The sequence below is a fragment of the Cebidichthys violaceus genome, unplaced genomic scaffold, assembly GCF_023349555.1.
Source record: "Cebidichthys violaceus isolate CVI_PGR_0920_01 unplaced genomic scaffold, fCebVio1.0.p SCAF_44, whole genome shotgun sequence".
Lineage (NCBI taxonomy): Eukaryota > Metazoa > Chordata > Actinopteri > Perciformes > Stichaeidae > Cebidichthys > Cebidichthys violaceus.
Window position 1 is genome coordinate 1,373,721 of NW_027176639.1, and position 27,279 is coordinate 1,400,999.

Here is a 27,279-nt window from a genome sequence, read left to right on the forward strand (position 1 = left end):
CATGAGTCAGCTTGAATTTAAAAAGGGGCATGTTTATTGAAAATACATCCAGCGTGGTTGTTGTAATAAATGGCTTGTAATCAGAACATTTGTGCAAAACCACCTTACAGACACTGGTGACGAGAGATAAGAAGTTATCTCCTGTGTTAGTCAACCGTACCCTTCACACAACTCCATAACACCCATAATGAGAAGAAAAATAATCTGTCCATCGCAATAAAGCTAATGATTTCATACAAGTTATGAAAGCAACTATTTGGTTCACAAACATGTTACAGAGTATTTATACATATTTTCAAATATAAAGTGGTTCTGGATTTTTTTTTTTTTTACAGTTCCAATATTTATTTTAAAGGATTTAGCCGATGTGAAAAAATAGCTCATCTCGGTACCACATGTACCACAATATCACGTTCTAGGTCACACAGAGCATTAACATATAAAGCACTTAAGAATGTGTTCAGATTCAATCATCTTCATGTAAAATACAGAAAGTTCACGTTACAGTTGAACTTGTGCTAGACGTTTTTTTGAGAGACATCTTCTGTTATTGTTTCAGGGTAGATATAGAAATCTGAGAGACCAGTCGGATGAAACGTTTGTGCTTTGCACACATTACAATGTTTGAGGGTTGTAAAAGGTTCCTACTCATAATATAATCAGTGGCATTTTCCATGGCACGTTCATCATCAATCAACATCTACTTTATTAAAGCTCCTGTACGATTTGGATTCAAAACAGTCAAGCTCTTCAAGGCATTGACAAGATACATACACTGGAACTATGTGGTCTTTGTTGGCTACATTATGGGACAATTACCTTCATATAAAGTTGAGTAAGGGATGAAAACACACACACACACACACACACACACACACACACACACACACACACACTAAACACATATTTTAGGCTATCAGGAGCATTTCCTCTCAGATTGATTAGGAGAGGGCCACACTATCAACACGCCGTATGTAGGTGAAAAACACACTGAAGTCAGCCTTAATGGACCATTCAGGAAGCTCCTATAATTGTTTAATTGATGAATGCCAAAACAAGAGCATGGTCAAATAGTGCTGCTATGAAAATATAAAAACAAAGAGTGTTAATGTTACCGTATAGCTGGTGAAGGTAATCTATCGAAGTGGCTGACACTAAAAGTTTGAGGTCCGACGAAGCCTTTTGTTTTTGGCAGCTGCTTTCTCATGGTCTCCCAGTTTCACTGAAACGTATCATTGTTCATCAAGATCTGCATTTCTTTGTGGGTAGGCACGTACTACAAACATGTATTAAAACTAATGAGTACAAAGTGAATCTGTTACTGACAATCTACAGAGGTCCATTTCTTACACACGTCCTGTACTGCAATTTAAGACTGAATTAATGAAAGCATGTTCTATTGATTTATTTTAAGCTTAAAGCTTCATTTATAAAAGATAAATACGCTTTGTGCAAAATAGGAACTGCCTCACATTACGATCTGTAAATGCACTTATATGCTCCTCTATCACTAGCGGGGCAGATAGAGAGCAACAACAAACAACACAAGGCAGAGCGGCTTTCAATGGCTGGAAAAGCACTTAAGAATGATGAGTCTTGTTCTCGTGTCCCTGTACAGTACCAGTTTGCATAAGCACACACTGTGGTGGATCCACGTTGCACTCATCCAAAATGTTCCTGCCGTTTTGTTTTGTTTTACTACGTAGTTCTGTGTCCGTAGAGAACGGCTTTCCAGAATTGTTGCAAGCACCCGGTGAGGAGAGCAGTGGACGTCCCGTCCCGTCGTCACAGCTTCAACAATCGAATCTTTCACTGTGAGTCAGGAGCTCCCGTTGCAAGAGAGGGAAAACTGAAGGACTCTGTGTGTGTGTGTGTGTGTGTGTGTGTGTGTGTGTGTGTGTGTGTGTGTGTGTGTGTGTGTGTGTGTGTGTGTGTGTGTGTGTGTGTGTGTGTGTGTGAGTGAGAAGTCTCATTTGCCACAGGCTTGTAAAGGGCTTGGACTGCCCAAACATAACCCCAAAACACACAGGTTAAGGCCACTGTTCCAGTGTGTGGAGTCATTTGAGTGCAGATTCCACTTCCTGCTCCCACACCTGTTTTATCAAAGACGCACACATTCATAAAATACTCACTCAGGAAGTACTTCGACACAGAACACTTGCTCGGATACAGAAGCACAGGCCTCCATGCTCCGTCTCAAGTGTTCTCCCCTTCCCTGTGTGACGTCGTCTCAGCCCTGTGGCTCAGTGCTGGTGCTGTGGTGCGGCCCCTCCTGCTCGTTGATGGTGTGGAGGAGGAGGCACACTGGAGGGTGGAGCGAGGCGCTGCCTATCTGGTGGGCCGGCTGAGGAGGTCCCAACGACCCACGTGCGACCCGCCTATCCGGCCCGTCCAGCGCTTGCTCCTCCTCCACAGCGAAGGAGGCTCGATGGCCGCAGCTGTCGCAGAAGTCGCCCACCTCCTCCTCCTCCTCCTCGTTTCCCTCGCGCCCCAGCAGGCTCTCTAGCTCCCTCGACTCCTTGCCTTCCTGGCCTGTCCCTCCAGCTCCACCAAAACCGCTGCTCCCACGTGTGCCGCACACACACACCTCAATCCCAGAGTCTCCCGTGAATCGCCTCCTCCTTCCATTGGGGAGTCGATCTTTGTCCTCAGCAGAACCCTCCGACAGGTCCTTCAGCAGCGGGTCCTTGCAGGAGTCGTCCCCACTATCACTTCTTTTCTCCTGGCCGGTGAGTCCCTCCCTATTGTTGAGCCCATCTGACAGCAGTATCATGCCCGACTCTTGTGCCGTCTGCAGGGGCTTGTTGTCGGGCTTTGGCCTTAAGTCTAAGGTGGGGGTTTGTGGTTCCTCTATGCTGGGTCTGCAACACAGAGTGTCAGAGACCGGGGGCACCGGAGTGGACTGGATGGTTGGACAGTGTCCCTCCTGCTGCTCATGAGCCAGCGGGCTCGAAGCCACAGAGGACGGGCCAGTGTGTAAGGCACTGTAGGGCGGGGGAGGAGTCTGCGGCCGGTTGACCACCTCTTCGTAGTCGGGCAGGAGGTAGTTGGGCAGAAACCCTGAAGAGAAGAAAACCAGACATTTGCAAATGCGCGAAAAATGTACACAACTTTATACGTTTTACAGGGCAAGCAAAACGAACACGGGTTAGTTTTCCCTTCAAATAAACACCGCCGCCTGACCCCAACACATTTCAGCGAGACCTCACTGAACTTCCCAGACCACCATTCAAACATTCCCAAAGCAATAGGGGGAAACAATGTGACAAAACAAGCTCATTTCTGGGTCAACTCGGTGCTGAAGGCCGGCGCAGCGCTGTGCGAGATGGTGTTGCAACACTGGTGAGGTACCAAGAGAGCAATGCAGGCCGTTTCCTGAAAACTGGGGCATGCAAACAGGGAAGGTTCTGCCGCTGTGTGAAACCAGAGATACATGTCAGTGCAAACATTACATTTGAGCCGAGGACCACCGCTTTGTTTGTCGCTTTAAATTCCTTAGTTTGATGTAACTAGAAAACTGCCGATTAGAAATTCTTGAAAAAGATTAATCCAGAGTCCGGCCCCGAGTTCTCTCGAGAAAGGAAGCTACTGGACTACATCTGCACCTGTCACAGGAGCACTGAGAGTCAGACACTGCAGCTGGGAGGCCGAAAGAATGTATATCTGTGACTAAACACATCATGTGCTGTGTGCACCAGTGTGACGTTGTGTTTGCTGGGTACCAAGAAGTGCTTCGGCTCGACAAAACGAACAAAGAAGAGGATTAATGTGTGCAGGGTGACCATTCTTTTCCTCCCTAATATGTTTGGAGGAGATAGGAGAAAGACCTCCCCTGAATAAACCAGACAAACTGTTAATACTTTACTTCATCAATGTGGATATAAAGCTGAGATTCTGACCAGGAGGTCTGATTTGACAATGATAAGCCAACCTGCATGAACAAATATGTAAACTCGTGAGAAAAATGACACCGTGCTCACTTCCTAGTTAAAATAGTTAGAAGTGCACACAACCCAAACAAAGCTCCACATCAGGTTTAGTCATCATGGTGTGTGTGTGTGTGTGTGTGTGTGCGGTAGCTCTTACTGAAGTAGAAGGGCACAGAGGGGTAGTTGTGTGCTTCGCGGTAGGCGATGAGGTTGATCTCGTGCTGCCGTTGCTGCTGCTGCAGCCGGTGTTTGGTGCGGCGGTGGTGACACACGCAGCAGCAGCTCAAAATGAAGATGATCGCCCACACCAACCAAAACCCTGAGGCGAGAGGAAGGTCAACACCGTCACGTTGGCTTTACAACTAGATCCATGAGGTTTAACTGTACCGGCTGGTGGTGATGTCACATTAAAGTTCCTGATCAAACATCTGGTTCCATACTGGTACGTGTTGCATTATGAAATGTATGGAATACAAACTCCATACACATCAGCACACACGCTGACCTCTGAGCCGTCTGCTGTCTCACTTTGGGAGACATTTGTAAATGTTTCTGACACAAAGAAATAACAGAAGCCCTTAATGTCAAAATGTTGAAATCTTGGGAGTATTGTAGCAATAAAATAGAATTACAGAAACGCACTGAGATAAAAACAACCCGGCACAAAGTGACTGAATAAGAACAACCTGTGCCTTTTCCACATGACATGAAGTCCTTAATTCTCTACTAAAGCGTTATTTTCTAGATTGTATTATCTGGAATCCTGCAGCAAGGAGCAAAAACTGGCTTCGGTGTGCGTGTTTAAAATAAATGCGTCGACACAAAGACAATTAGGGAACCTCACTTGAAGAACCACAGGGCCAGGCTGCCTGTTCCTCTGTGAAATAAGAGTGTAAGCTCTGCAGCATCTCTGCTGAGCGCTCACTGAGATTTACCAACTCAGCATTTTTAACAGAACAGAACCTCCCTCAACGGACACAGATAACAACACAACATACAGTAATAACAGATCATACATTATGCCAAATAGGTTGGAATCCAGCTACAGAGAAAGTGACATGTTAGACATGTGCATTTGATCATGAAGATGATTGTATCTGAATATCATCTACACGTGAGACGACTGACTGAAGACAGAAGTAGCTTAATAATAATAATAATTAATAAACAGGCAGGGATCGAATGCATTCGTCTGAAATGTTTTAAGCTCATTCGGTGGCTGACGGGGGCAGAGGGATACATTTATTGGGTTCCGGTGTAGCCAGCGGTTACCCGGGACAAGACTTCTGGACCAATAAAAAGCTACGTCCTCCTGAGGACGGTAGCCGCCGACGTCCTCCGTTGTATGTCGGCCAATGAGCTCCGCCTCTTTTGCGACGCCACGATTGCGGAATCTGTTCATAGAGATTAGACGGCGACGCTCAAAAGGTCACATTCCACGACTGCCTCGAGAAACAGATGAGGCTACGCTGTCACCGACTGTTCAAGAAAACACAGCCTTCGTAAAGAAAGAGATTTAATGCTGAATTTACACACGTCCTTACAGAACATCACGTCATGTTACCATCAGATATGGTAATGAGGTACAGCTGATACATGACATTCAACAAGTTAAGAGCTGCGGATTGTTTTACCCAAATAAAAGAGTATGACTGAAAGTGTTTGTGATTCCATTAAACATACGGTTTACTTTAACCAAAGACTGAACCTCCTTGCAACGAAATCATTCCCTGATCTAGGAAGCATGTTTCATGTGTTCATCTGTGTAGACTTTGTCAAACTTCAGCTGGTCATCAGATGTCCAGCTCGCAACTCTGTAGCCCCAAACACATCATCGTCAGCAGCATCTGAAATGAATAGACGTATAAAACGACTTACAATTCCTTTCAAATGAAGGTTACATTATTTCAAACGCTGCTCATTTATGGGTCGGTGTACGTTTCACCCACCTGGAGGATGAACCCTCTCTGCTCGCTGGGGAGAACGACATCCTGCACACCATCTCAGCGTCTGATGTCACCATTTGAAGTCCAAAATTGAAATCTGGGCTGGATCCAAGCCGGGGATGATCAGGTCACACCACCGGGCCTTTCCACACAAAGCCCCTCAATCTTGTTGTATGACTTCCTTCACCGTATTCAGTGTTCACTCACTATGTTTTGTGGGTCAGTGTTTCCCCGTTTGGGGATCTGTCTTTTGCTGTGCTGCTCATTGTACCCGGGTCTCTCCTCCTGGACCGGGCTTAATTAAACCTCGACACACTGACGTGTAGCGGTGCACTTGCTGATCGTCTCACTGATCTCCACATCTAATCTGTGACACGAGCCCGTCTGTCAGCAGCTGACATCGTGGAGCCACTGCAGAGGAACTCGCATGACTTTAAACTTCTGTGTGATCCTTTTAAAGGGAGCTTGTGGGATCTGGTGTTGAGGCCGATGAGCCTGGAAGAAGGTGAGCCGCTCTTTCAGCTCTACGTGCTTCTTTGTTCCTGAACTTCACCTTCCTCTGCTCATCAGCACACGGTCTCAATACACTCTCAACCCAAATGGAAAAACTAAACTAAACTACACTCGCTGATTGTAATTGTGGATTGCAAGCACTGGAAACAAATGATGCTGCTGTGTGCGTTTCACCTGGAGCTAAATGTAGACCAGGTGACGGAGGCTTCATGTCTGCTTTGAGCCTGACGTGGTGGTGTCTGTACTTCATCAGTAAGAAGGTACCGATGAGCCTGTAGGAGCTAAATAGGGTTCTGCTCTTCTACCGAGGAGGCCACTTGTTCAGCTCGTCCCATCTCTGGACAGCAGAGGGTGGAGGTGTGGCGACATAAATGGGTTGTGTTCCCACGTTGTGTTGCTACAGTTTAACCCCCCCTGTGAGGTGAGAGGTGAAGTAGAGGCGGGATACTTACACCAGAGCTCGTAGTAGTAGCTGCAGCACTGAGAATTGCCGCAGCAGTGTCCGGACTCGCAGACGTAGCTCTGGTTGTTCACGCCCTCACAGTGCAGGAGGCTCTGCAACAGAGAAGCAGTCGCACCTTCAACACAGGAACGTATGATCAACATCTGGACTTAAAGACAACACTGGAGGCGTCGGGTTACGCCGCGCAGCGCCAATGAAACAAAACCAACAGAGCCCCCCCACCGGGTCTCAGGCCTGTGCTTTTGACTCACACAGGGTGAGATTACGTTTGTTCTGTGTTCTACACTGATCAACAGGAACGCTGGGCATCGCCAGAGGAAACGCAAATCTGTGAATTGATCAACGTGAAGTCCACACACACACACACACACACACACACACACACACACACACACACACACACACACACACACACACACACACACACACACACACCATGCTACACTAAATTGTTACAGCTGATGGTGCTTTCTTGAATCATTTCTAGAGGGTCCGCCTCTTTTGCTTGCATTTTGTCACACAGTACAAAGAGCACAGCAGACATTGACAATCTTTCCCTTCTATTTAAGTTCCCCAGTGAGAGAGACAGTGAGACAGAGGGACAGTGAGACAGAGGGACAGAGAGACAGAGGGACAGTGAGACAGAGGGACAGAGGGACAGTGAGACCGCATGCACAACACCTGGGCCCTGAAACCCCGGAGTTTCTAAACTCCTCCGTTTTTCCGGTGCTCTGAAACTCCGGCGTAGCGTTGACGCTCAGCGTAAACATAGCAAAAGATATGCGTCTTAAAATGGACACGTAGTAGTGTGGACGTGGTCTGAAGATACTCTAATTATAAATCATCATTTACACCATCGCCTTTCCTACTGCGACACGTCAACACGTCTTCCTGTGAAGAAGACCTATGATGTTATTTATCTGATCTAAAGGGTTCTGCAGGTTGTTCATTGTTTCTTTATGACAACAAACAGACTAGCATGTACGATTGAAACATGAGCCCTTCATGTTGTACATGTACTAGCTCTGATCTTTGTTTCAGAATAATGATAACAGCTCTGGACCAGTGTTTAAGGCTCATATCAAGTGCGACTGTGTGAATCTCAGGCAGCAGGAAACCCCTCAGTACGTTACCGCAGATCTGACGCATCATTTAAACGTAAAGTTTAGCCGAGACCTCATCACCAGAAGTCTCAAAAGTCCACTTATGTCCAAAATCAATGAAATCATCATTCGTCTCCACTCCAAACAATCTGTGACAGGTCTCAGCTGTAAATATAACAAGCTATAACGACCTCACTAACAGTACCCGTGAACGGGTCGAGTTGTTAAAGGACGAGACGGTGATGTGAACAGATAGATCCGCATGCTGTAATCTAAATCCTGTCAAGAAAAAAAGCTCTGTGGGCTTTCTCCAGCAAGATCCCTCAGATGTGTTCTTCTAGATCAGCTTAATGATTAGCTTAGCCAAAGTTCTACAGAGGGAGAGTTTAGATTACCAGCGCAGGTCCCAGACCGTGAGGCATGATGATGATCCAGGGTCCAGAAATCCCAGAAACGTCCTTCAAAACTCACGGGTCATTATCCCACAAAAGAAGTCAAACAGCTCTCAAACATTCTCTCTCTCTCTCTCTCTCTCTCTCTCTCTCTCTCTCTCTCTCTCTCTCTCTCTCTCTCTCTCTCTCTCTCTCTCTCTCTCTCTCTCTCTCTCCACTACACACGCACACACCCTCAGTCCACTCCAATCCAGCCCCAAACAGTGGGTGAGGATTGTTCTACGGAAATTTCCAAGCAGCAGCGGAGGGCAAGTTCCTAGCTGGGCCGCCGCATGATAATAAGGCGCACAGAGCGGTGAGAGGGTGTGTGTGTGTGTGTGTGTGTGTGTGTGTGTGTGTGTGTGTGTGTGTGTGTGTGTGTGTGTGTGTGTGTGTGTGTGTGTGTGTGTGTGAGGCCCGGAGAGAACGGCAAGAAATGCACAGAGGAAGCAAAGACAGAGCAGTTACACAGGAACGATTTGTCATACGCACCAGATCAGCACAAACTATACCGCTGACATCATTGAATGTGGAACTCAAACCTCAAACAGGAGTTTCTCCTGAACAGCTGTTTCCTTATCAACACGACCGCCCCGACACAGAGGACTCTAATTGACTGTGTAATAAACAAATGATGTTCTGTTCCTCCACTTTGTCTCCGATAGCTTCGGCTGTTTCCACCGACGACTCTCCACCACGTGCTCTCCACGTTTGCAATTTAATACCCGATAAGCATCTAGTTTGTTTGGGACAGAATGAACGAGGCGACAGAACGTCAATCAAAAACAGCTGACCCTGAACAAAATGTAGGTGACCAAGTCGAAGAATCTGGACGAAGCAGATTCCTCCGTCTCCCATCCAAACAGGCAACAAAAGAAGCCATCCACCTCTCTCTCGCTGCACCGGCAGATTAACGGGAGATTTGGTTACCGTCCCAGAAACGATCGCTCTCGTTAGAAAATGATCAACCTTCATAATGAGAAGCTGTTGAAATGAGAACGGTTGAACTACGCTTACTGGAGACGAGCGTCAACGGTTGTTAGTGAACTGAGACGGCACAGGTACAGCTGATCCACTGAGACGAGGCCTGCAGGACTATCTGATGCACAGAACGACCTCGCTGAGCCCTTATTTATTACCGTGTCCTGCAACAAAGAACGGTTTCATAGTCATCAAGACGACAAAGATGTTAATGCAATAACGATGCAGATCAGCTGAGAAGGTTTATGTGAAGAAAAGAAGACTTTTAAAACTTGATTTAAGTGATTTTGCACTAAGCGGTATTATATGAAATGTACAAAACATCAAATTTGAAAATGGATGAAGAAATGAGACAAAACAAAACAATGTTTATGTGTTTAAGGTGAGAGTGTGTGTGTGTGTGTGTGTGTGTGTGTGTGTGTGTGTGTGTGTGTGTGTGTGTGTGTGTGTGTGTGTAGGCTTTTATGACCGTAGTAGTTAACTCAGCTTTACAAACTCAAAGTATCGACAAACAACAGCCAGCGTTTGTTTCTTGTAGGTGAGAAACACAGATATGTAAAGAGACTCAGAAGCTGTGGAGACTTTCACTGAAGTGTTTGTTTTGGGACTAAAGTAGAACAGCGACTGTACAGCGGAGCGGATCATTCATGCTGTGAGCCGCTGATGAAGACTGTTAATCATGAAGTCGTGAAGTGATCCCCGGTTACTATAACACCGTGACACAGATAACATACAGCTGACTCTGTATTGTGTGAAATCCTAGAGGGCTGAATGCAAACAGCAGATGTAGCTCAGGGCCACATGACGTAACGCTCGTCTTCCAGTCGGCCCTACAAGCACCAACACATGACAACGAACTGCAAATATGTGCTTCATAACTCTGTGCTTCATGCTCACAGGCGTGGTTTGATAGATGACAGATTACAGACACTGCACGTGGCATCGCACGCGTCCACAATTAGAACTGGATTTAGTCCAAAAGTTTGCGACTCTTTGTGCCTTGAGGTGTTCGCAGTGAACCTTCAGAGGCATCGTATACATATTCATATACGGGGTGATATCTCATATATGAAAGGACTGATTAAGTGCTGATACGGGTATTAACTGATAAGTTAAATCAAAGCTGTGCTTTTGTACTGTCTCCAGAGATAGGGACGTCAAGGAAGTCCTGAAGCTAGACTATCATGAGCATCTATTTAGTCCAGCTCATGAAAAAGTAGTTCTGACGCATTCTTGAGTGTAATCAGCAAAAAAATGCAGACGCAAGAATACTGCTGCTGCTGCTGCATCTCTTTCCTCGTGCTCCATAAGTCAAACTAGATGCAACATGGTGCTGAATCTGCTGCTCTGCAAAAACACAGTTACAGGTTAGACTGACTGTGTCTCATCGTGTCCTAAACAAACCTACACAGCTCAACTTGAGAGAGGATAGTTATTTAAAGCTCACTTCTATCTCCTCTGAGGTTGACATGTGAATTCACAGACTGAAACAGTGAGTTGAACAATCATTTTTCCCCAAAAACATCCTCACATGAATCGTTATCTTCATGCAGAGGTGCGCATCTGTGTGACTCGTGGAGATGAAAGAAGGAAGCCTGGATCTCTGCACCACACGTGACACATCGATACATTGTAACAAACACCTTAAAACGTATTAACGTGTGACTTGATGACGGGGTCCTTTAATAAGTGTAAATGATAATAACACTGAGAATGACACAGAAAAACTGTTATGTTCATTAACTAACTATTTACAGCATGGCTCCTGCACCAGAACGTGCTATGTGTGACTGTGTATCTGTACTCATACCTGAATAACTGCTTTTTGGTTTGGTTTTGTTTATGCAGCTCGCTCGTGGGTAAAATGTCAACTTTACCGTAAACACAAGAGAGCAAGGCCCCGACCGACGAGTGTCCGTTTTCCCTTCACAGACGCTAGCTAGGGTTAGGGTTAGCTATCGCAGCTAGCTACCGAGCTCAGCCAGCGTGCTAGCATCTTTGTTGACAGCGCAGTACAAGTTACAGTAAGTCAACGTCAAACGATAAGCGACTTTGCTGCTCGAATGACCGGACGTGATGTTTAATAAGCCAAGGACTGGATAGTTTGCTAACTTAGCCGGGTAACAAGCTAGCTAACAGCCCTGAGAGAGAGAGAGAGAGAGAGAGAGAGAGAGAGAGAGAGAGAGAGAGAGAGAGAGAGAGAGAGAGAGAGAGAGAGAGAGAGAGAGAGAGAGAGAGGGGGTGAGTGTGTAAGAGAGAGACAGAGAGACAGAGAGAGAGAGTCTTGTTTTTGACTGCTCAGCCTCAACTTACCCGGTCTGCTGCGGGCTCGGTGGGGGTGACAGGGCCGACAGCGTGCAGAAACAGTCCCATTGTCAGAGCCGAACTCACGCCTCTCATTCCTCGCAAAAGTAGCCACAGCTTCGGCAGAAACACACACACGCAAACCGCCGATTATTCAACAAAACTGTGTGTGTCCCCCCCCGGTTCTCCTCAACTACTGCGCGGCCCCTGTCGCGCTGAGAGGCCGCTGCGTGCGCCGCCTCCTCTGCGTTCTGGGCATGTCAACGAGGCGCGGTGCCGCTGGCGCAAACTGGCTGACCGTCGGTGCCACTGGAACGATACAGCTGTTACACAAGCCGCTCCCCCGGCACAGGCACCCTGCCTCGGTCCGTTGGGTGTGGCGTGGTCACCTCGACCCGATCCATGTGCGCAACGTGATGGGCGTTTAGTTGCGTGGATCGCCTCTGGTTTTTGCGGACTGGCGCGTGATTGGAGAGCCCGGCCAGCTGGGAAGAGATCGACCAATCGCTGATCGGTGCGTCTCTCGTGCACGGACTTGTCTCCCTGGGTTCCCCTTCTCGAGTTTATGAGAACACGACGTTCAGAAGACAGTCTTCTCTTTTCCTCATTAACTATTAACCTCGTACCGAGTTATGTAGTGTGTCTCAAGTCTACAAGCCAGTTCACACTGTAAACAACAACCAATGTGTTCATAGGAAAACACAGGAAGAGATCAGACGTCACCCTTTGATATGTTTTATTACCATTACTCATCCGTCATAAAATATACAGTCAAAATTCATTTAAGTTAAAATGTCTTTAAAAGGCCCGGTTCACTCAACGTGCAACATCTCATGTTTCTTATCTTATATAACTAGAGATAAGTAAGAAAATAAGTTGTTTTGCATTTGAGTGAACCCAAAGTGTTTAATGTGTGGAATAAAATTAGCATTCAAGTAAAGCAGGGCTCCTGCATGATCTGTGGAGCAGTAAAACATCCATAAAACTGTCTGTTTGAGCATAATTAAAGTTTGCATCATCATCATCATCACGATGAGTTTCGATAAAGCCGGACACATTGTGATCGGTGAACGCTCACCAGTCCCTCTCACGAGGCCGTCTGTACGGTATGCCTATCAGACTGAAAACATCCTTCTCTGTCGGTGTGCTGAACGGAGTGCCGGCGTGAACCTTCAAGCTCCCCCGACGCACCACGTCTTTATTCAACGAGTGCTCCGATAGGCTCATTCTTTTTGTCTTTGCCAGGGCTCTCATGGAGCGGTTAAAGTGCGCCGACCCGGTGAAATACATGAGAGCGCAGGCGAACTCGTCGTAGGGCACCACGATGACGTCCAGCCTGCGATGGCGGCGGTCGGGTCCTGGCAAACGGCACACACCCATGTATTTCTTCTGCTCGCCGTTTTCCTCGTGGCTCACCAGGTCGTCCGTCAAAAACCCTGAGAGATAAAGCGTTGGTGTGTTTTAGGTTTCTCTTCAGGACAACGAAAAGGTAAGAATAAGACATGAGACAGAAGACGGAGCTCACCGCTGTCATGGAGGCTCTGTAACACTTTGCTGAAAACCCCCTTGTGGGACTTGCCATCCGGATGAGAGATGAGTACGTCAACATCTCCACACGTGGCCTTTCCCCGACGATAGGAGCCACACGCCATCGCCAACAGGCCCGGGTCGATGGCCTGGGCAGCCTCCTTCAGCTGCACATACACCCAGAGAAACACGTCATATAGGCCATCATCTACCGACAGCGATGGAGGCTTTGTACAATATTTGGCTTCTCAATGATAGAAAAGCAGCGTTTACTCTGTAGCTTCTCTTGTCTTTACGGTGCCGCCGGCAAACAAGTGAGCTTTTACCCGTTTCCAGCCAAAACACTGGGCGGTAGGCTCGCTAAAGCATCACTTATTACTTTGACAAGCCTGAGGGAGCACACATGCTTTAGTCATCTATCTAATGTGCACTTTCTCTCTGGCAGCTCTGAAGGAAAAAGAAAGTGCAGGTAATGCAATATGAGAACAACTAGCGCCGTACTCAACGCTCCGGAGTGAACAGCTATCTGGCTAACTTAAGACGCGGCTACTTCTTTTAGGTTTCTAGAGTTAGTTTTACCCTCTGGGACGCTCCTCTCTGTGAGAACACGGTCTGGTTTTACCATTAACAAGCAGTCAAGGAATGTTGACACACACCGTTTCCTTCTTCAAGCCTTCTGTTTCAAAAGTACAGAGGGTTAATCGGGCGATACCTCACCTCTATGTGTGAATAAACACATTAAAGTGGCGAAAGACGCCGACGTATTTCAGTCGTCGTCGCAGAATGAGGCGTGTAGATGTTGCGACGAATGAAAGACGCAATTACCACTTCCTCTATGGCTGCTGCCTCTTCTCTGGGCATGCGGTCTAACAGGTCATCGTAGTGCTTCAGTCCTATCTTCTGAGTGTTGCTCAGGTGGGCTTTTGTGCGGATGTCCTCCAATGTGCGAAAGCCCTAAAAGACAAAAATAACATTTTAAAGAAATCTCCAAGCTTGAAGTCACATTCAATTCAAGAATGCCTGCGGTATTTTGATTCACCGTGCGTGTGTGTGTGTGTGTGTGTGTGTGTGTGTGTGTGTGCGTCTTACCTGTTGGTACCACAGCTGTGCGGTTTTAGTTCCTGCACCCCAGATGTTAGTGAACAGCTCCAGCACTGGCACAGCCTCCCCGAGGTGGTCGAGCTTCCGCAGGTGACCGCTCTCCATGATCTCGTCAATTTTGTCGGCCATGCGTTTACCGATTCCTGGGATCTGACAAGCCTCCTAAAACACACGAAAACAAGTTCTGATTCAAAAAGGAATACATACGCAAAACAATCTGTGCACTTGTATATACCCAACAACTATACAGATTACTGACAGTACAAACGTGATATAAAAGCATGTGCATCACCTGATGTGAGGTGATGGGTTTGTGGTAACTCTTCAGAGCGTTGACGGCCTTGGAGTAGCCCAGCGCCCGCCACCTGTCCCCCTGGTTTGTGTAGGCCTTGGCCAGCACTTCTAGTTTGTCTGTGATGTGTTTATTGAAGTTATTAGTTTTGGACTGAGAGGATTGGGCACAGACCCACTTCCCCGAGACCACGTTCTGAGCAGCAGAGTCCGGACCGGGGTCTAGGCTGGGGCCAGGAGTCTCGTCTTTGGGGTGCTGGCCAGTGAGGAGAGCTTCCAGGTCACTCTGCAAGACCCCATCTTCTTCCCCTCGCGCTTCTTCCTCTTTAGTGTCTGGAACTGTCTGAGAGTCAAATGTAATGTTAAACTGAAGAACACACAGATTGTTGTTTTCATGTGTTCAAATGATGACTAACTGAAAGACTGCAGAACCTGTCAAACCTGTACCCGGGACTTAAACCTACCATGTCTTTGGTCTTCTCTTGCTCGCTCTGATCCAGCGCTGGCTCTGCTTCGTCAGCGGGCTTGACTTTCAGCAGCTCTTCTTTCATATTTTCATGCCGCGTTTCAGATTCTCTAAGTGGGGAGGACATCAAAAGACGTTATAAAACTGATGACTCACTGAATCTTCTAACATATATTTGACGTCTCCGTGTCAACACATTTTAAGCGGTAAATGTGACGTACAAGTGAAAATACTCTGTAGTGTATTGACAAGCACTGGACTCATCCTGAGATACAGATACAACAGTAGAACAGCTCTATTAGGTCATTAACCTGTTGGGTAGCAGAAGGCTGTAGCTGTCAACATCCAGCAGTTGTTTCTCACTGATGCACGAGCTCAACCACATGCATTTCACCAGTTGGACTCCAGGGGGCACACAATCCACTTGTAGTAAGCGCAGCGCCCTGACACCGTCCATGTTGTCGTCCACAACAACGTGAGTGACACCGGGACACAGTGAACTCTCCGTCTGTCCTCCATTCTGCAGAATCTGTCTTTGAAAGATCTGGCATCTGGCACTCCCTATAGCAGCAGGCAGGATGTACACTGTGACACCATCAAACGTGCTTCCTGGGCCAGAAGAGAAGAACGTGTTACAACTAAGCAAAAATGTTGCATTTTCTCTCTCTCTCTCTCTCTCTCTCTCTCTCTCTCACACACACACACACACACACACACACACACACACACACACTCTAACAACCTGTGATCTCAAACTCCTCAGGTCTCTTCTTTACCGGCGGTGCATCCTTTCCCTGTAACACTTTAGCTCGTTTGACTTTGGGAAAGGCCTTCATGATCCCGTGACGAGGCTCCATCTTGTTTCCTGAAGGGGGGGTGATGGGGGGCGCTGGTGGCCTGTGACAAAGAGAACAGAGGTATTATTGAGTCATCTATAACTTTGTAACACACACACACACACACACACACACACACAAATCTGGAACCTAAACTGTGTATTACTAATTGTGCAGTAAAATATATGAATTCTGACAGTGTTTGAGTATGTAAGTGTAGTGCAAATGTCAGTATAAGTATATATATATATATATATATATATATATATACACATAAGTATAAGTACATGTACTTTGTGCCATTAAACCTGTTATCTCGATTATCTTACAGCTGAGTTAGTACAAAACAGGACATTTCTCGTACAGTTACTTCCTACTTCACGTCATTGTTCAACGTGTATGTGTACTTTACACTGTAGGGAGTACATTGTATTATATTTATGTACAACAATAGCAGCGCGTGGGAGCTGTTTCGGCGTGTGCTTAGTGTAGATAACTAGTTAAGTGAGAAAATAATAATCTATGATGCCGCAATGATGCGTTAGCGTTAGCTCGCCTACTTTCCCTTAGCGCGCGCTAACGTGATAAACGGCAAACGGTGAGCGCCGCTTCGACTTTTCACTTAATATTTAAACTACGCATTAGTTAATTCGAACATATCCAAATATAATTGTATATTTGAGGCAGAAAACCCTCTTTAAACTCTTGTGTTTCGGTTTCTTACCCCTGATCAGACGGGACCATACGTACAGGAAGTGAACAACTGATAGTTTCACTTCCGGGTCAATTGTGTTTAGTTTTCTAAAAATGTTTTTACATTTGAATCATACCTCAAAACCTACATATTACACCTGTTACTACATCGTGGTTGTGATAGTAACGTTTACGCTTTCATTGTTGTATTAATTCTATAATTTATGATCTATTTAGTTTGCGTATTAAACCTCGGTTGCTGTGGTTACGGTTTGACTCCGGAAGTGTCCTCGTGCAACAGAAACATGGCTGATGAAAGCTGGCTCGATATCCTAAAATCCTCAAAGAAAACAGCTCTGATACACGACGGTGAGTATCGCACAGACACCAGTGAACTCTCCAGCCTTCTTTACCTGACGTTAGTCACAATCCATTCACTCAGGCTGCTAGCTAGCTCTCCAGCTAACATTATATCTCATAGGCAACAAAGCAGGTGACACAACTCGCCCTGTAGCATGTTACACGTCTCGTGGTAACACAAATAGACGTGAAAACATACTTCAACATGTGCCAACAGCCCGTCGCGAGTTATAATACACTATCGACCTAACAGAGAGGTAAGTTAGCCCACACTGTGGCTGTCTTTACTAGTTAAGCATCTCTCTAACTGTGAGGCGTCTCTAATCAACGAGTCTGCTCTACGTTGCTGTTATCGTCTCTGACACAGCCCTGTGTCCATCCATGCTGGTTTACATCTACAGCAGAAATGCATTAATATTGTAGTTTGTTAAATGAAAGACATGTTTAATTCATTGCTTACTAATATAAGAAGGGGTCACATGTAATACTCTGTTGGTAGCATTGCCTTGTGTAATTATAATATAGTATTCTGTTGTTTTTTTTGTATGAAAAATCTTTTCAAATTGCACCACCAGGAAAAAGGAAGATCCACTTCCTCTTTACAGACGGAAAGGAAATGACGGAGGAGTACGACTTGAAAACAGATGAGCTCATTGGTAAGCAACAGGTTTCACACAAACACCTGGAGCTGCTGGTGTTCTGACTTTTAGGGGCATAAGTTTATGTATGTTATAAAATTGTTTGGCACTTTTCAGTACGGAAGTGGCGTCACAAAAGCACACTTGGAGCTCAGGGCCAGTGGGAGGTAGAGGTCGGGGAGCCACTCTCAGGCCCCGTCCCGTCTTCAGATTTGGAGGTGATCAAGGAAAACTGCTCCAATGTGGGTTCTCCTTCATGGTCTCTATAACTTCAGAAGTCCTCTTGAAACCATCTTTTGTTTGTTTTAGTTCAGTTCAGAAAAACACGAGCAAATGTGTGTTAAATGGATTTGAATGTGTCTCGTCTCCACAGCCTGTGTTCTTGCGTAAAGACACGAAGACCAGCTTTCAGTGGAGAGTTCGCAACCTTCCCTTCCCCAAAGACGTCTTTAGTGTTTTCGTGGAGCCGTCGGACCGATGCGTCATCATAAAAACCTTAAACAAAAAGTAAATATGCATGAAAACACAGGGGCTTTCTTTCCCACCTTCCTGCTGCAAGCTTGCTGCATGTACTCCTCGTGTCCTCCCTATAGATGGCGCTGTTTACAATGCATTCGTGTCTATGCAGTAGTGTGGTAACCCTGTGACATCCTCTCCATGTCCCCCCAGGTATTATAAGAAGTTCAGCATCACTGATTTAGATCGCAGTCAGCTGCCGTTGGACAACTCCGCCCTCAGCTTCACTCACGCCAACAACACGTTAATTGTCAGCGTAAGTTTTACACAACAATGAAAAAGAAATGGATCTATAGCGTTAATGTTGTGTTGCCCAGTGCTTTAATATACAGATCTACGCATCATAGGTTGTTTTCTAACAATTTAATAGTTTAACTTTAGCAGTCCAATTAGTTTCAGAAGTATCTGTGAAAGTTGTTCTTACTATTAAAGCATTTCATGAGGATTAGATACAGACGGGTTTATTTATATTCTATTTTATACTGGAGGTGTTCTTCTGTGCACCCGTCACTCAGTCCTGAGTCTTTGACTTTCCAGCAATATTTGTTACGCCGTCAACGATTGCTCTTTTTGTGATAATTGCTTTACATACTGCATGCTCTTTCAACAGGATTACCGTGAGGGATTTGCAGGAGAGAGAGAGAGAGAGAGAGAGAGAGAGAGAGAGAGAGAGAGAGAGAGAGAGAGAGAGAGAGAGAGAGAGAGAGAGAGAGAGACGGACGGGGAGAATGTTGAAGTAATTATTTTTCTTCTCTCTTCTCTCTCAGTACAAGAAACCCAAGGAGATCTTAACCCTTGAGCAGGAGCTACTGAAGGAGCTGAAGCAGCTGAAGGGGACCGGCGGAGGGGATGTTGACTGCAAAACTCAGTGAATTTGGACTGTGGGAGCGAGAGAGGAGGGTTCAGCGTTGCCTCTAAACAGTGCCTTTATAGCGTCTAATTGTGTTTACTTATTGGGGTTCATTTATTAAAATGGTTATTGTTTAAATTTGTCATAGACATATTCTATGTAATGTATTACAAATGTGTTTTAAGTCTCACAACCTGATTTATAAACTCTGTAGCTGATCCATGAGTGTGTTTCCAAATTATTTCTTTATATTATATACATATTTAATTGTTTGCACAGAAAAAAAGTTTCATTGTGTCACAACAGTATCAATTAAATGTACTTCTCGTTACCAAACCTACGAGGGAGCGATTTTGATGGGGGTCACATAACCTTCCATTGATGTCCTTGTAAAACACTCAAAACACACAATGCCTCGTCCCCGTTGGTTCCAGGGTCGCTGTTACGAGCACATCCCATTTGTGTTAACTGAATACCCTCATGTTCCTTGCATGTAGCGGGCCACCCTGAAAGCCATTACTGAAACTCTGCTTTCTAGCGAGCAAAGCTAGTGTTACTGTATTTCTTTACAACAAAAGGACGTTCTGACTCTGTGGTCTCCTGCTAGAACTACACACTAGACACCAGCTAGAAATGTGTGCAGCAGTCGCACCTTATGTGTGACGTGTGCAGAAGAAGAAAGACTTGTGCTTCATATTTCTCTACTTTTTCACCAAGTTCGGTTAAAAACAAATAAACTCTGTCCGGTCAGAAATACTTAGACAGTGGATCAAAAACAACAACACTTCTGTTTTAAAAGAGACAATGGCGTTTAAATATAGCTTGTTTCAACCTTGTGATTCCGTGCATTTTTGACCACTTGTCCAAACCCAGAGAGCAAAGTGTAAGAAGCAGAGACAGAACCACAGGTCGGTCTCACTATTGTTCTTTGTCTTCCTGCAGATGGAAGGAAAAGCAGTACGAGAACACAGTCTGAACACAGTCTGAACACCGTCTGAACACCGCCTGTCCTGTTGTTTTGCATATTCCTGTGAGCGACTCTTTTTTTTTTTTTTCTTAAACATTTGTTAAAAATGCATTCACACATGCTTGAAACTACTCAAATACATCTTGTAAGAAAAGGCCGACAGCTGAGCAGAACACCGAGCGTTCACTCTGAAGTCTTCATTTTGGTTATTTAGTTTAATGCTTTACAGTCTGCTGTGCAAAGCTCCAGCTGCTGGCAAAACAAATTCAAGCAAACAGCAACTAACAAATTGGACGTCCAGCTTATGCAGTGTGAGAGCGGCCGGGTCCCTCTGTTCGGGGTCTTCTTCCTCCCCTGTCGTTTGGCCTCTGACGGTCATGCTCAACTGCTTCTGGGAAGAGGGTTTCTTTTCTGCCTCCCTTTCATTCCCGAATGCCTCTTCCCAGCCATTCCCCCTCTTTCAGCCGATGCCACATTTTGCCACACAGGCCCCGGTGCTTTTTCTGCAACCCTTCAACTCCCTCTCCGCAAACCTCCCCCCCCCCCCCTCCAGCCCCCCTTACCCCTCCCTGTGTGACTGGCTTCTTTTTGATAACTGACCCCTCCTCGTGTTATTATTCGAACCCACTATTGTATAACATGCCCTTTTATATGAGGTTTCACAAAGAGCCCATTTGATCAGAGGGTTACGGTGTGCGATCGTGAGAAATGCAACTACATGGTGGTAACCTTTGTTTGGGCCAAAATGGTGGGCTGACCTCATCGCTTTTAATGCATAGCTCGGGCCATTCAGGCCCAAGTCTCACTTGCTGAGCACATTGAATTCAGTAGCCTGTCACAGATATTGCCCCTCAGTTATCTGGGTCTCCAGCTTGGAGAAGAAGAAAAAAACAAAACAACAGTTTTGGGGGGTAACCAGCAACGTATGCTAGCTACTCCGTCCCCAAACAACCACAGAAAGAAAAGCCTCGCAGCTTGTGAACTGATTCTTTAGTGGTTTTAATATACACTCTACAATAAATATTTCCATCATTCATTTACATTTTTACAGTAAAAATATATTCATATATGTAGAAAAAAAACAGGTTAAAAGTTCTCCAGAACGGCCTCCTGAAGGCAGGGCAGCGTGTCAACTGAGACTCTGACGCTGCAACCACAAGAAGGTCCACAGATAGCTGCCGGGTCGAGCTTCATTGTCCTCACTTCTATTTTAAACATTCTTTGTTGCTGAGCTCCTGAACTTCTAATCAGAGGTTTTCATTCATGAAAGTGTTGTTGAGCTCTTTTGTGCTTAAACTGCCCCCCCCACCCACCCCCACCCCACCCCACCCCACCCTCTCCCCCACCCGATTCCACTAGTAAAAATCTCTCCTACAATCTGTCTGAATTGGAAATAACTAGCAGATTAGATAATCAATGGTTACATACAATCCAGTACAAAGAATTACACAAAGTCCACAAATTGAGGCGAGACGTGTATGGGCACTTGACTGTAAAAGTTAATTTCTCTGAGAGCACTTGTTCCCCCTTGTAGTGGTTCTTCTGTGCGGGTCCGTCCACAGTTCTCCCTCAGTGGTTTCAGTGCTCAGCGGCCCCCCGAGCGCTGGTGATGGGAATGTTTAGTCCGCTTGCTCAAAGGGTGCGCGGGGACACGGAGAGGAAGGACATCAAACGGTCTCCTCTCGCTCAGCAAGTGGCCCCTGGGAAGACGCTTCATGAAGTGGGCCTCCCTCTGGTGCTGCTTGGTCTTGGAGGCCTTCCTCGGACGGCCCTTGCGTGTGAAAGCCATGTACCAGCCCTCGTACTTGGCGTTCTGCAGCGCCGTGTAGTTGTTTTCCAGAACAATCTCGGTGAAGATGCAGTCTTTGCCTCGACCTTTCCGCTGGGAAAGAGAAAGAGAGTGGGAGAAGTTGAGGTATGTTGGACGACTCCCAGGAAGCGATTCCAGACAGAAATACCCTTTGAAACCTGGAGAGGGCCGCTCAGAGACATCTACAAAATCTCATTTCTTCTGGCCTCCGTTGTGTCTCAACAATGTGTCACCAAAAACTGCAAATCTGGACTAACATTTCCAAGCAACAAACAAAAAGCAGCCTCTATGAATCTGGGATTACCTTGCCGATCAGCTTCCCCCGTTTGTTCATGCATATGTAGTATCCCGTCTTCACCCCTTTAATGCGAACACGGCTCCCAAAAGAGTCCGTCTCCACCTCCAGTTTAGCTGCACGGACAAAAAACGGATCACAAGTAAAGAGGAGACACAGTCCTGACACGGTGCAGGCATGCAGACTACGATGCTACAGTGTGTGAGACACATATATCCCCGATGTATGGTGGAGACTGCAATAAACTGGGATTACATCATGTCATCATTAAGTGTCGTCAAATGGTTTTTCATGAGCAGCGACACAGAATCATGAAGAATCACTCTGAACCCTTTTACGGTCCAGTTTAGACGCCTTCAACAAAGCGTGCACGCCTTCTAAAATAGCACCAAATGATAGTGATTGTGCACGGCGATGGTTGTTGGACGTCTGTAAACGCTGTGCTGGGATGAAGCAGAGGGAGAACACTGCGGTCAGAGACACGGCCACAAGCACAGAGCAGCGGTCAGATTTGGGCCGGTTACAAGAGTGACACCCACTTAGGATGTGAAGCCAATGTGTGCATGAGCGACTCTCTCTCCCTCTGTGTGTGTGTGTGTGTGTGTGTGTGTGTGTGTGTGTGTGTGTGTGTGTGTGTGTATGTGTGTGTGTGTGTGTAGAGGCCGAGACATTAAAAAGACAAAAGAGCACACAGGAGAGGCAAGGAGAGGAAAAGGTATAAAGTGAAGATGCTGACTTCAGCGCTCCTTATAAATTGAGTCATACATTGAGTTGTAAAGCAATGAAAAGTCCTCATAAAACGCGTCTCGGGGATGATGGTGGTGGTGGAGGTGGTGGAGGTGGAAAGATGGCTCGGCTCACCAAAACCCTTTCTGTGAGAGGATTTCTGCTCTCTTTGACTTTAAGACAGTTTCCCTGCTAGAAGCAAAGCCCTGAAGTCCATCACAGCAGGTGTGAAGGACTAAAGTACACACACTACCGGAGTAAATCATCTCCTAGGGCCGTGAAGGATGGCACCACTGCCGGTGTTTACCATCGCTCCTATACTGTTTCAATTGGCTCAAACATTTTGCCGCAGGCTGCCAAAAACCACATCTTTTTTTTTTTTTTACTGCTTTTCAACACCGCCCCACGCGCCATTGGATTTAAACAATCCCCGTGTTTGTAACGTGAACACGTTTCATTTTTTATTGTTTAAAAGCACTGAAATGTAAGAGAGGACGACCCGTAGCTGTCATCGGGCTGGACTGATCTGGCAATAACACACCGGGGCTTTATGTTTAATATTCTTCATCGTTCCAAAGACAATAAAAAGTGCTCTCGCTGAAAAGATTCACACGCGCTATTTAAAATAAAACTACTTAAATATTTAATTATGCGTAAATGTCAGAGAGCCTAAAACTGTTGCTATGCTTTTTATCAAAACATTCAAAAGATAATTACTTAATATTCTCGCGATATTCTGAATATTTCCATCAATAACTGTTGGGATATGTCGCTACTGGCTGGTATTTAAATAGACACTGAAATGTGTTTTATGTAATTATGAACATGTCTGACATGGACCCGTGTCTCTTGTGTTTCCTACCGTGCACCGCTCCGTCGTCTCCGTTGGCGTTGACCCTCTTGTTGGCCAGGACCTGGACGTGTTTGCCGCTGGTGCGGCTGTACAGCTGGTAGGTTCGCGTCAACCTGCGGCTCATGCGGTCCGACAGCCGGCTCTGCTCGGTGACATGGTGCTTGAAATTAGGAGGGGACTGCACAGTGTTCTGTCGGACGATAGAAAACACACGTCACCAAATATGAAATGACTTTTTTTTTAATGTCGCAGGTTATTTTTTTAACTTTACAACCCAGGAAAAAAATAAGAAGCGAGGAGACTAAAGCGTGCCAGTGAAAGTGCCGAGGCCCAGGCCCACAGTCAGCGCATATCAATAATACATCCTGCTCGTTCCTCTTTCATTTATTTGTACATGCAGGCCTACAGTATATTTGTGGAGACGCGTTCACGGTCCCTTAGGGGATGACATTTCCCTCTCATAGGTTGTTTTTACCACCGATGATCTTTCACCCCTTCTTGACTTCTTTTTTTCTCATTTCAGCCGCTCTCCATCCACATGTGTTTTAACAATTACTCTTTAGGCTGCAGCTTACCTCTTTTCAAGATGTTTGAATTGTTGCCAATTGCCCCAGCACTCATAATAAAATGTTGTCATTGTTATTGCAGCCCATTGCAGATGTAGAGACGCTGAACCGTGAGCCGCTTAGCGCGGCGTCTGCATACCTGTTAAGTTTTTACCCACTTAATTATAGAACTTTACGCAACATTCATGCTTTTTTTTTATTGGAGTGAAAATATGAGTTACCTGCGCGTAAAAGCAAAGCGCCGTGAACTGAAGTAACCTGCGGGGAAAGAAGAGAAAACAATTAGAACATCTAACCTGTAATAAATGAGTCACATACTGTTCTGTCTGCGCCTCTCTACTTACAGATAGCCTAACCTCGATGTTCTCAGCCTCATCTTGTAATAGTTCAAATATTGCTTCATGAATACTCCACTGATTCGGTGCTGGAAGCTCTCGGAAATAAAGTTCCTCCTGGTGGGAATTTCAGCTCACTTGTATCCCCCTCTTGTGACATAGCCGTGACAATTAAGAGATCCAAAACGGCCGGGGTCACACGCAGGTACCGGATCCACGCGACTGATACGGTCAAAAGTCCAGAAGATGTAAGGGCTGCTGCGGTGCCGATCCAAAACTAAAAGTCCCGGCGTCGCTGTCACCAAACCACCTCCAGCGAAACTCTCTGCGTCAGTCACTCTCTCAGTGATGGAGCTCCAGATTCACGCTTGAAGCCGAAAACAGCCTCTCTGACATTCTGCAGCAGCGCAGTGGGGAGCAGTTTTACGCACGGATCTTTACACATCCGCGGTCAGACTCGCGCTGTGAAAACGACTGAGTGATTAAATACGATTTTTTTTTTCTCTTCAAAGTTGAATGAATCCCACGAGTAGCGACACGGCTTTATTGGTCTGATGTAGAGTCAGAGCAATGATGCCACAGCTGTCGCTCCAAAAGATGCACAGATAGTAAAAGTCCAACGTCAGCCTTCCTCCCACACGTGTGTCTCTCGTGCTCGCCTCCAGTCCGCACACAGCATCTGTCTCTCTCCACATTTAAATACTTTAACTTGCGGGAAAGTCAATATCCTCTGCGAGAGCAGGCGGAGCGTTCGAGCTGCAGCCAATTTGAAACTGAATACATATTAAAACACTTTGCCTCCACCTATTTGCTCTCAAATCCACAAACACACAATCCATCGATGAGTTGAATGTATAATAAAACAAGACGGTATGAAGAGAGGAGCTTATTTGTGGCTTAGATCCACACAGAAATATCAGCATATCTTCAGCACAACTAAGCATTTCTTCACATTCATGCACATCTTCATCCACGCTCAATCTGCAGGTTTTCTCTAAGCACAATTGTCCACATGGAAACATTCCCTGGCTTGTACTTAAGAAAATCTACAGTTACATTAACTTATTCTCTGACTGCAGGTTAGAGGTTGTTTGGTGGTCCCTCAGGACAGACCGTGATGTACTTTTTCATCCTACATATGTAAGTAATATGTATTCCATGTGAACACATGACACATAATGGTTTTCACATAACATCTAAGGCCCTTTGCCTTGGATACAAATGCTCTCTCGCTCACAATCACTCTTCCATAACTTTTGGTTTGGTTTTCAAAAGGGTGTCCGAGGCCTGGTCTGCTACTTTCACAGCACAGCTTCATGCACTACATCATACAATTATCTTGTGATTATTCTTCGTGACAACAAAGCGGCAGGCTTTCCTTCAAGGGGACGCGACTGTTACACACTCGTCTTATATGGAGGAAAGTGAGCGGTTTCAAGGAAGGAGATCTAAAGGTGATCGGTCAACAACACAAGAAGGAAATGACTGTGAAGCAGCTTTTCCCCTCTCTGAATGAAGAATATACCCACGCTCTCATAGCTTCTAAAAGTGTTGTTAAAGCTCATAAAAATGGAACATGTTACCCCACCTGAGTTAAAGGGTTTCTCCACCTGACTTTGAGACAAAATAACCGTCTTTCTATTTGTTTTGTAACAGAACAGTGTAATACATTTACACCAAATTTAACTTTGAATGACGTGGATTGAAATGTGAAAATAATAATAACATTTAGCGTGTCGTTCACAAACTGTATGAGACTGTGTCGGCCAAACGTTAACATCTGCTAGCACACTTTAAATCAGAGTAGAAGTTATTCAAATAAATAGATTATTGTCTAAATGAGCCCAAACCAGTTTTTCACTCTTACCTGTGAGCGTTCACTAACGCAGGCCCATGTTCACTATGGGAAACCTTTGCAGCCTTCACAGCACATCTGTACCAGAGTAAAGTAGGCTTTATTATATATATATATATATATATATATATATATATATATATATATAATCATGTGAATTTGGTCAACGTCTTAGCCGTAAATCAGTCATTTCAGCCAATGCCGGGGATTTAGGGGGTGAAAATGGACCTGCCTTATTAGTTCCAGTGGGACATTGTCACAAGTGATTTTGCCACCTGGAACAATTCAGCTCTTTGTTCTTTCATATTCTGACCCCTGTGAAGCAATGATCGCACATCCTGAATCTGAAATGCACATGCGTGATAATTAAAGAGATGGAGTTTTATGAAGACCACACAATGACTCATCAAAAGTGTGAACCCACAGATCAGTTCTGTCACGACTCATCTGAGGAACGTTTGATTAGGAAGAGGAAGCCTGGGAGAGACGGTCTGCTGCGTACGGAACTCCGACTTATCGCTTCTTTTTATTCTCTGAAGCAAATTCTAGTGACAGGATTCCTCGACAATATGCAGATAAATGTTCAATATGTCAACAATCCCTCTTTTAAACTGAGTCTCATGTGGCAGAAAGCACGACACTATGTCATTGTTTTATCCTCTCCAAGCTTCTTGCACGCTTGCTTGGTTACTCTCCTCATGACCTTGTGTCAGATAATACCAGACAAGACCAGAAGACTTGATCGCTAGAAAAGCTGTTTACTTCCCACATTCTCAGTGATGCTTTCTGAGAAGAAAGCTAGGATTATAAATGTGTGTGGTGATGAAATAAACTCGACATTAGGCTTTTTCAATTATTTTTTTTAGACAAAATGTGCCTGCAGATAAACACAGCTTGTTAATTTATGATTCTTTAAGATCCGCG

At 45.5% G+C, this 27,279-nt stretch overlaps 4 protein-coding genes across 6 annotated transcripts; 1 reads left to right on the forward strand and 3 right to left on the reverse strand.

The window, feature by feature from the left end:
* Positions 1-11: 11 nt before the first annotated feature.
* LOC137886524 (WW domain binding protein 1-like) lies at positions 12-12,069 on the reverse strand. 2 transcript variants are annotated; one of them, XM_068729012.1, is made up of 4 exons: positions 11,680-12,069; positions 6,841-6,943; positions 4,087-4,248; positions 12-3,060 (listed from the first exon to the last, which is right to left on the reverse strand). In XM_068729012.1, the coding sequence occupies exons 1-4, from the start codon at positions 11,764-11,766 to the stop codon at positions 2,231-2,233; spliced, it is 1,182 nt and encodes a 393-aa protein (XP_068585113.1). In that variant the 5' UTR covers positions 11,767-12,069; the 3' UTR covers positions 12-2,230. The 2 variants fall into 2 exon arrangements, with proteins under 2 accessions (XP_068585113.1, XP_068585114.1); XM_068729013.1 differs by lacking the exon at positions 11,680-12,069 and adding an exon at positions 8,350-8,548.
* Positions 12,070-12,389: 320 nt separating this feature from the next.
* On the reverse strand, positions 12,390-16,641 carry LOC137886519 (DNA polymerase lambda-like). The gene is made up of 9 exons (XM_068729008.1): positions 16,616-16,641; positions 15,798-15,952; positions 15,367-15,664; positions 15,054-15,165; positions 14,591-14,932; positions 14,287-14,460; positions 14,023-14,151; positions 13,196-13,364; positions 12,390-13,106 (listed from the first exon to the last, which is right to left on the reverse strand). Exons 1-9 carry the CDS (start codon positions 16,633-16,635, stop codon positions 12,745-12,747), a joined length of 1,761 nt encoding a protein of 586 aa, XP_068585109.1. The 5' UTR covers positions 16,636-16,641; the 3' UTR covers positions 12,390-12,744.
* dpcd (deleted in primary ciliary dyskinesia homolog (mouse)) lies at positions 15,778-19,136 on the forward strand. 2 transcript variants are annotated; one of them, XM_068729018.1, is made up of 7 exons: positions 15,778-15,972; positions 16,822-16,953; positions 17,520-17,600; positions 17,700-17,800; positions 17,956-18,089; positions 18,252-18,354; positions 18,866-19,136. In XM_068729018.1, the coding sequence occupies exons 2-7, from the start codon at positions 16,890-16,892 to the stop codon at positions 18,968-18,970; spliced, it is 588 nt and encodes a 195-aa protein (XP_068585119.1). In that variant the 5' UTR covers positions 15,778-15,972; positions 16,822-16,889; the 3' UTR covers positions 18,971-19,136. The 2 variants fall into 2 exon arrangements, with proteins under 2 accessions (XP_068585119.1, XP_068585118.1); XM_068729017.1 differs by having other exon boundaries at positions 15,779-15,972; positions 17,700-17,824.
* Positions 19,137-21,266: 2,130 nt separating this feature from the next.
* On the reverse strand, positions 21,267-24,758 carry fgf8b (fibroblast growth factor 8b). The gene is made up of 5 exons (XM_068729016.1): positions 24,510-24,758; positions 24,387-24,423; positions 23,609-23,789; positions 22,030-22,136; positions 21,267-21,797 (listed from the first exon to the last, which is right to left on the reverse strand). Exons 1-5 carry the CDS (start codon positions 24,566-24,568, stop codon positions 21,501-21,503), a joined length of 681 nt encoding a protein of 226 aa, XP_068585117.1. The 5' UTR covers positions 24,569-24,758; the 3' UTR covers positions 21,267-21,500.
* Positions 24,759-27,279: the final 2,521 nt, after the last annotated feature.

Excerpts from the sequence above, each read along its gene's own strand:
- dpcd (XM_068729017.1), top strand. The coding sequence starts at position 16,890 with ATGGCTGATGAAAGCTGGCTCGATATCCTAAAATCCTCAAAGAAAACA. Across the intron at positions 17,601-17,699 it reads GAAAACAGATGAGCTCATTG|TACGGAAGTGGCGTCACAAA; the intron begins GTAAGCAACAGG and ends GGCACTTTTCAG. Across the intron at positions 18,355-18,865 it reads ACAACACGTTAATTGTCAGC|TACAAGAAACCCAAGGAGAT; the intron begins GTAAGTTTTACA and ends CTTCTCTCTCAG.
- LOC137886519 (XM_068729008.1), bottom strand. The coding sequence starts at position 16,635 with ATGGTCCCGTCTGATCAGGG. Across the intron at positions 15,166-15,366 it reads AGCCTTCTGCTACCCAACAG|AGAATCTGAAACGCGGCATG; the intron begins GTTAATGACCTA and ends CTCCCCACTTAG. Across the intron at positions 13,107-13,195 it reads ACAGAGCCTCCATGACAGCG|GGTTTTTGACGGACGACCTG; the intron begins GTGAGCTCCGTC and ends TTTATCTCTCAG.
- LOC137886524 (XM_068729012.1), bottom strand. The coding sequence starts at position 11,766 with ATGAGAGGCGTGAGTTCGGCTCTGACAATGGGACTGTTTCTGCACGCT. Across the intron at positions 6,944-11,679 it reads CCGAGCCCGCAGCAGACCGG|AGCCTCCTGCACTGTGAGGG; the intron begins GTAAGTTGAGGC and ends TCTCTGTTGCAG. Across the intron at positions 3,061-4,086 it reads CTCTGTGCCCTTCTACTTCA|GGTTTCTGCCCAACTACCTC; the intron begins GTAAGAGCTACC and ends TCTTCTCTTCAG.
- fgf8b (XM_068729016.1), bottom strand. The coding sequence starts at position 24,568 with ATGAAGCAATATTTGAACTATTACAAGATGAGGCTGAGAACATCGAGG. Across the intron at positions 24,424-24,509 it reads ACATCGAGGTTAGGCTATCT|GTTACTTCAGTTCACGGCGC; the intron begins GTAAGTAGAGAG and ends CTTTCCCCGCAG. Across the intron at positions 22,137-23,608 it reads AGACGACGGAGCGGTGCACG|CTAAACTGGAGGTGGAGACG; the intron begins GTAGGAAACACA and ends TTGTCCGTGCAG.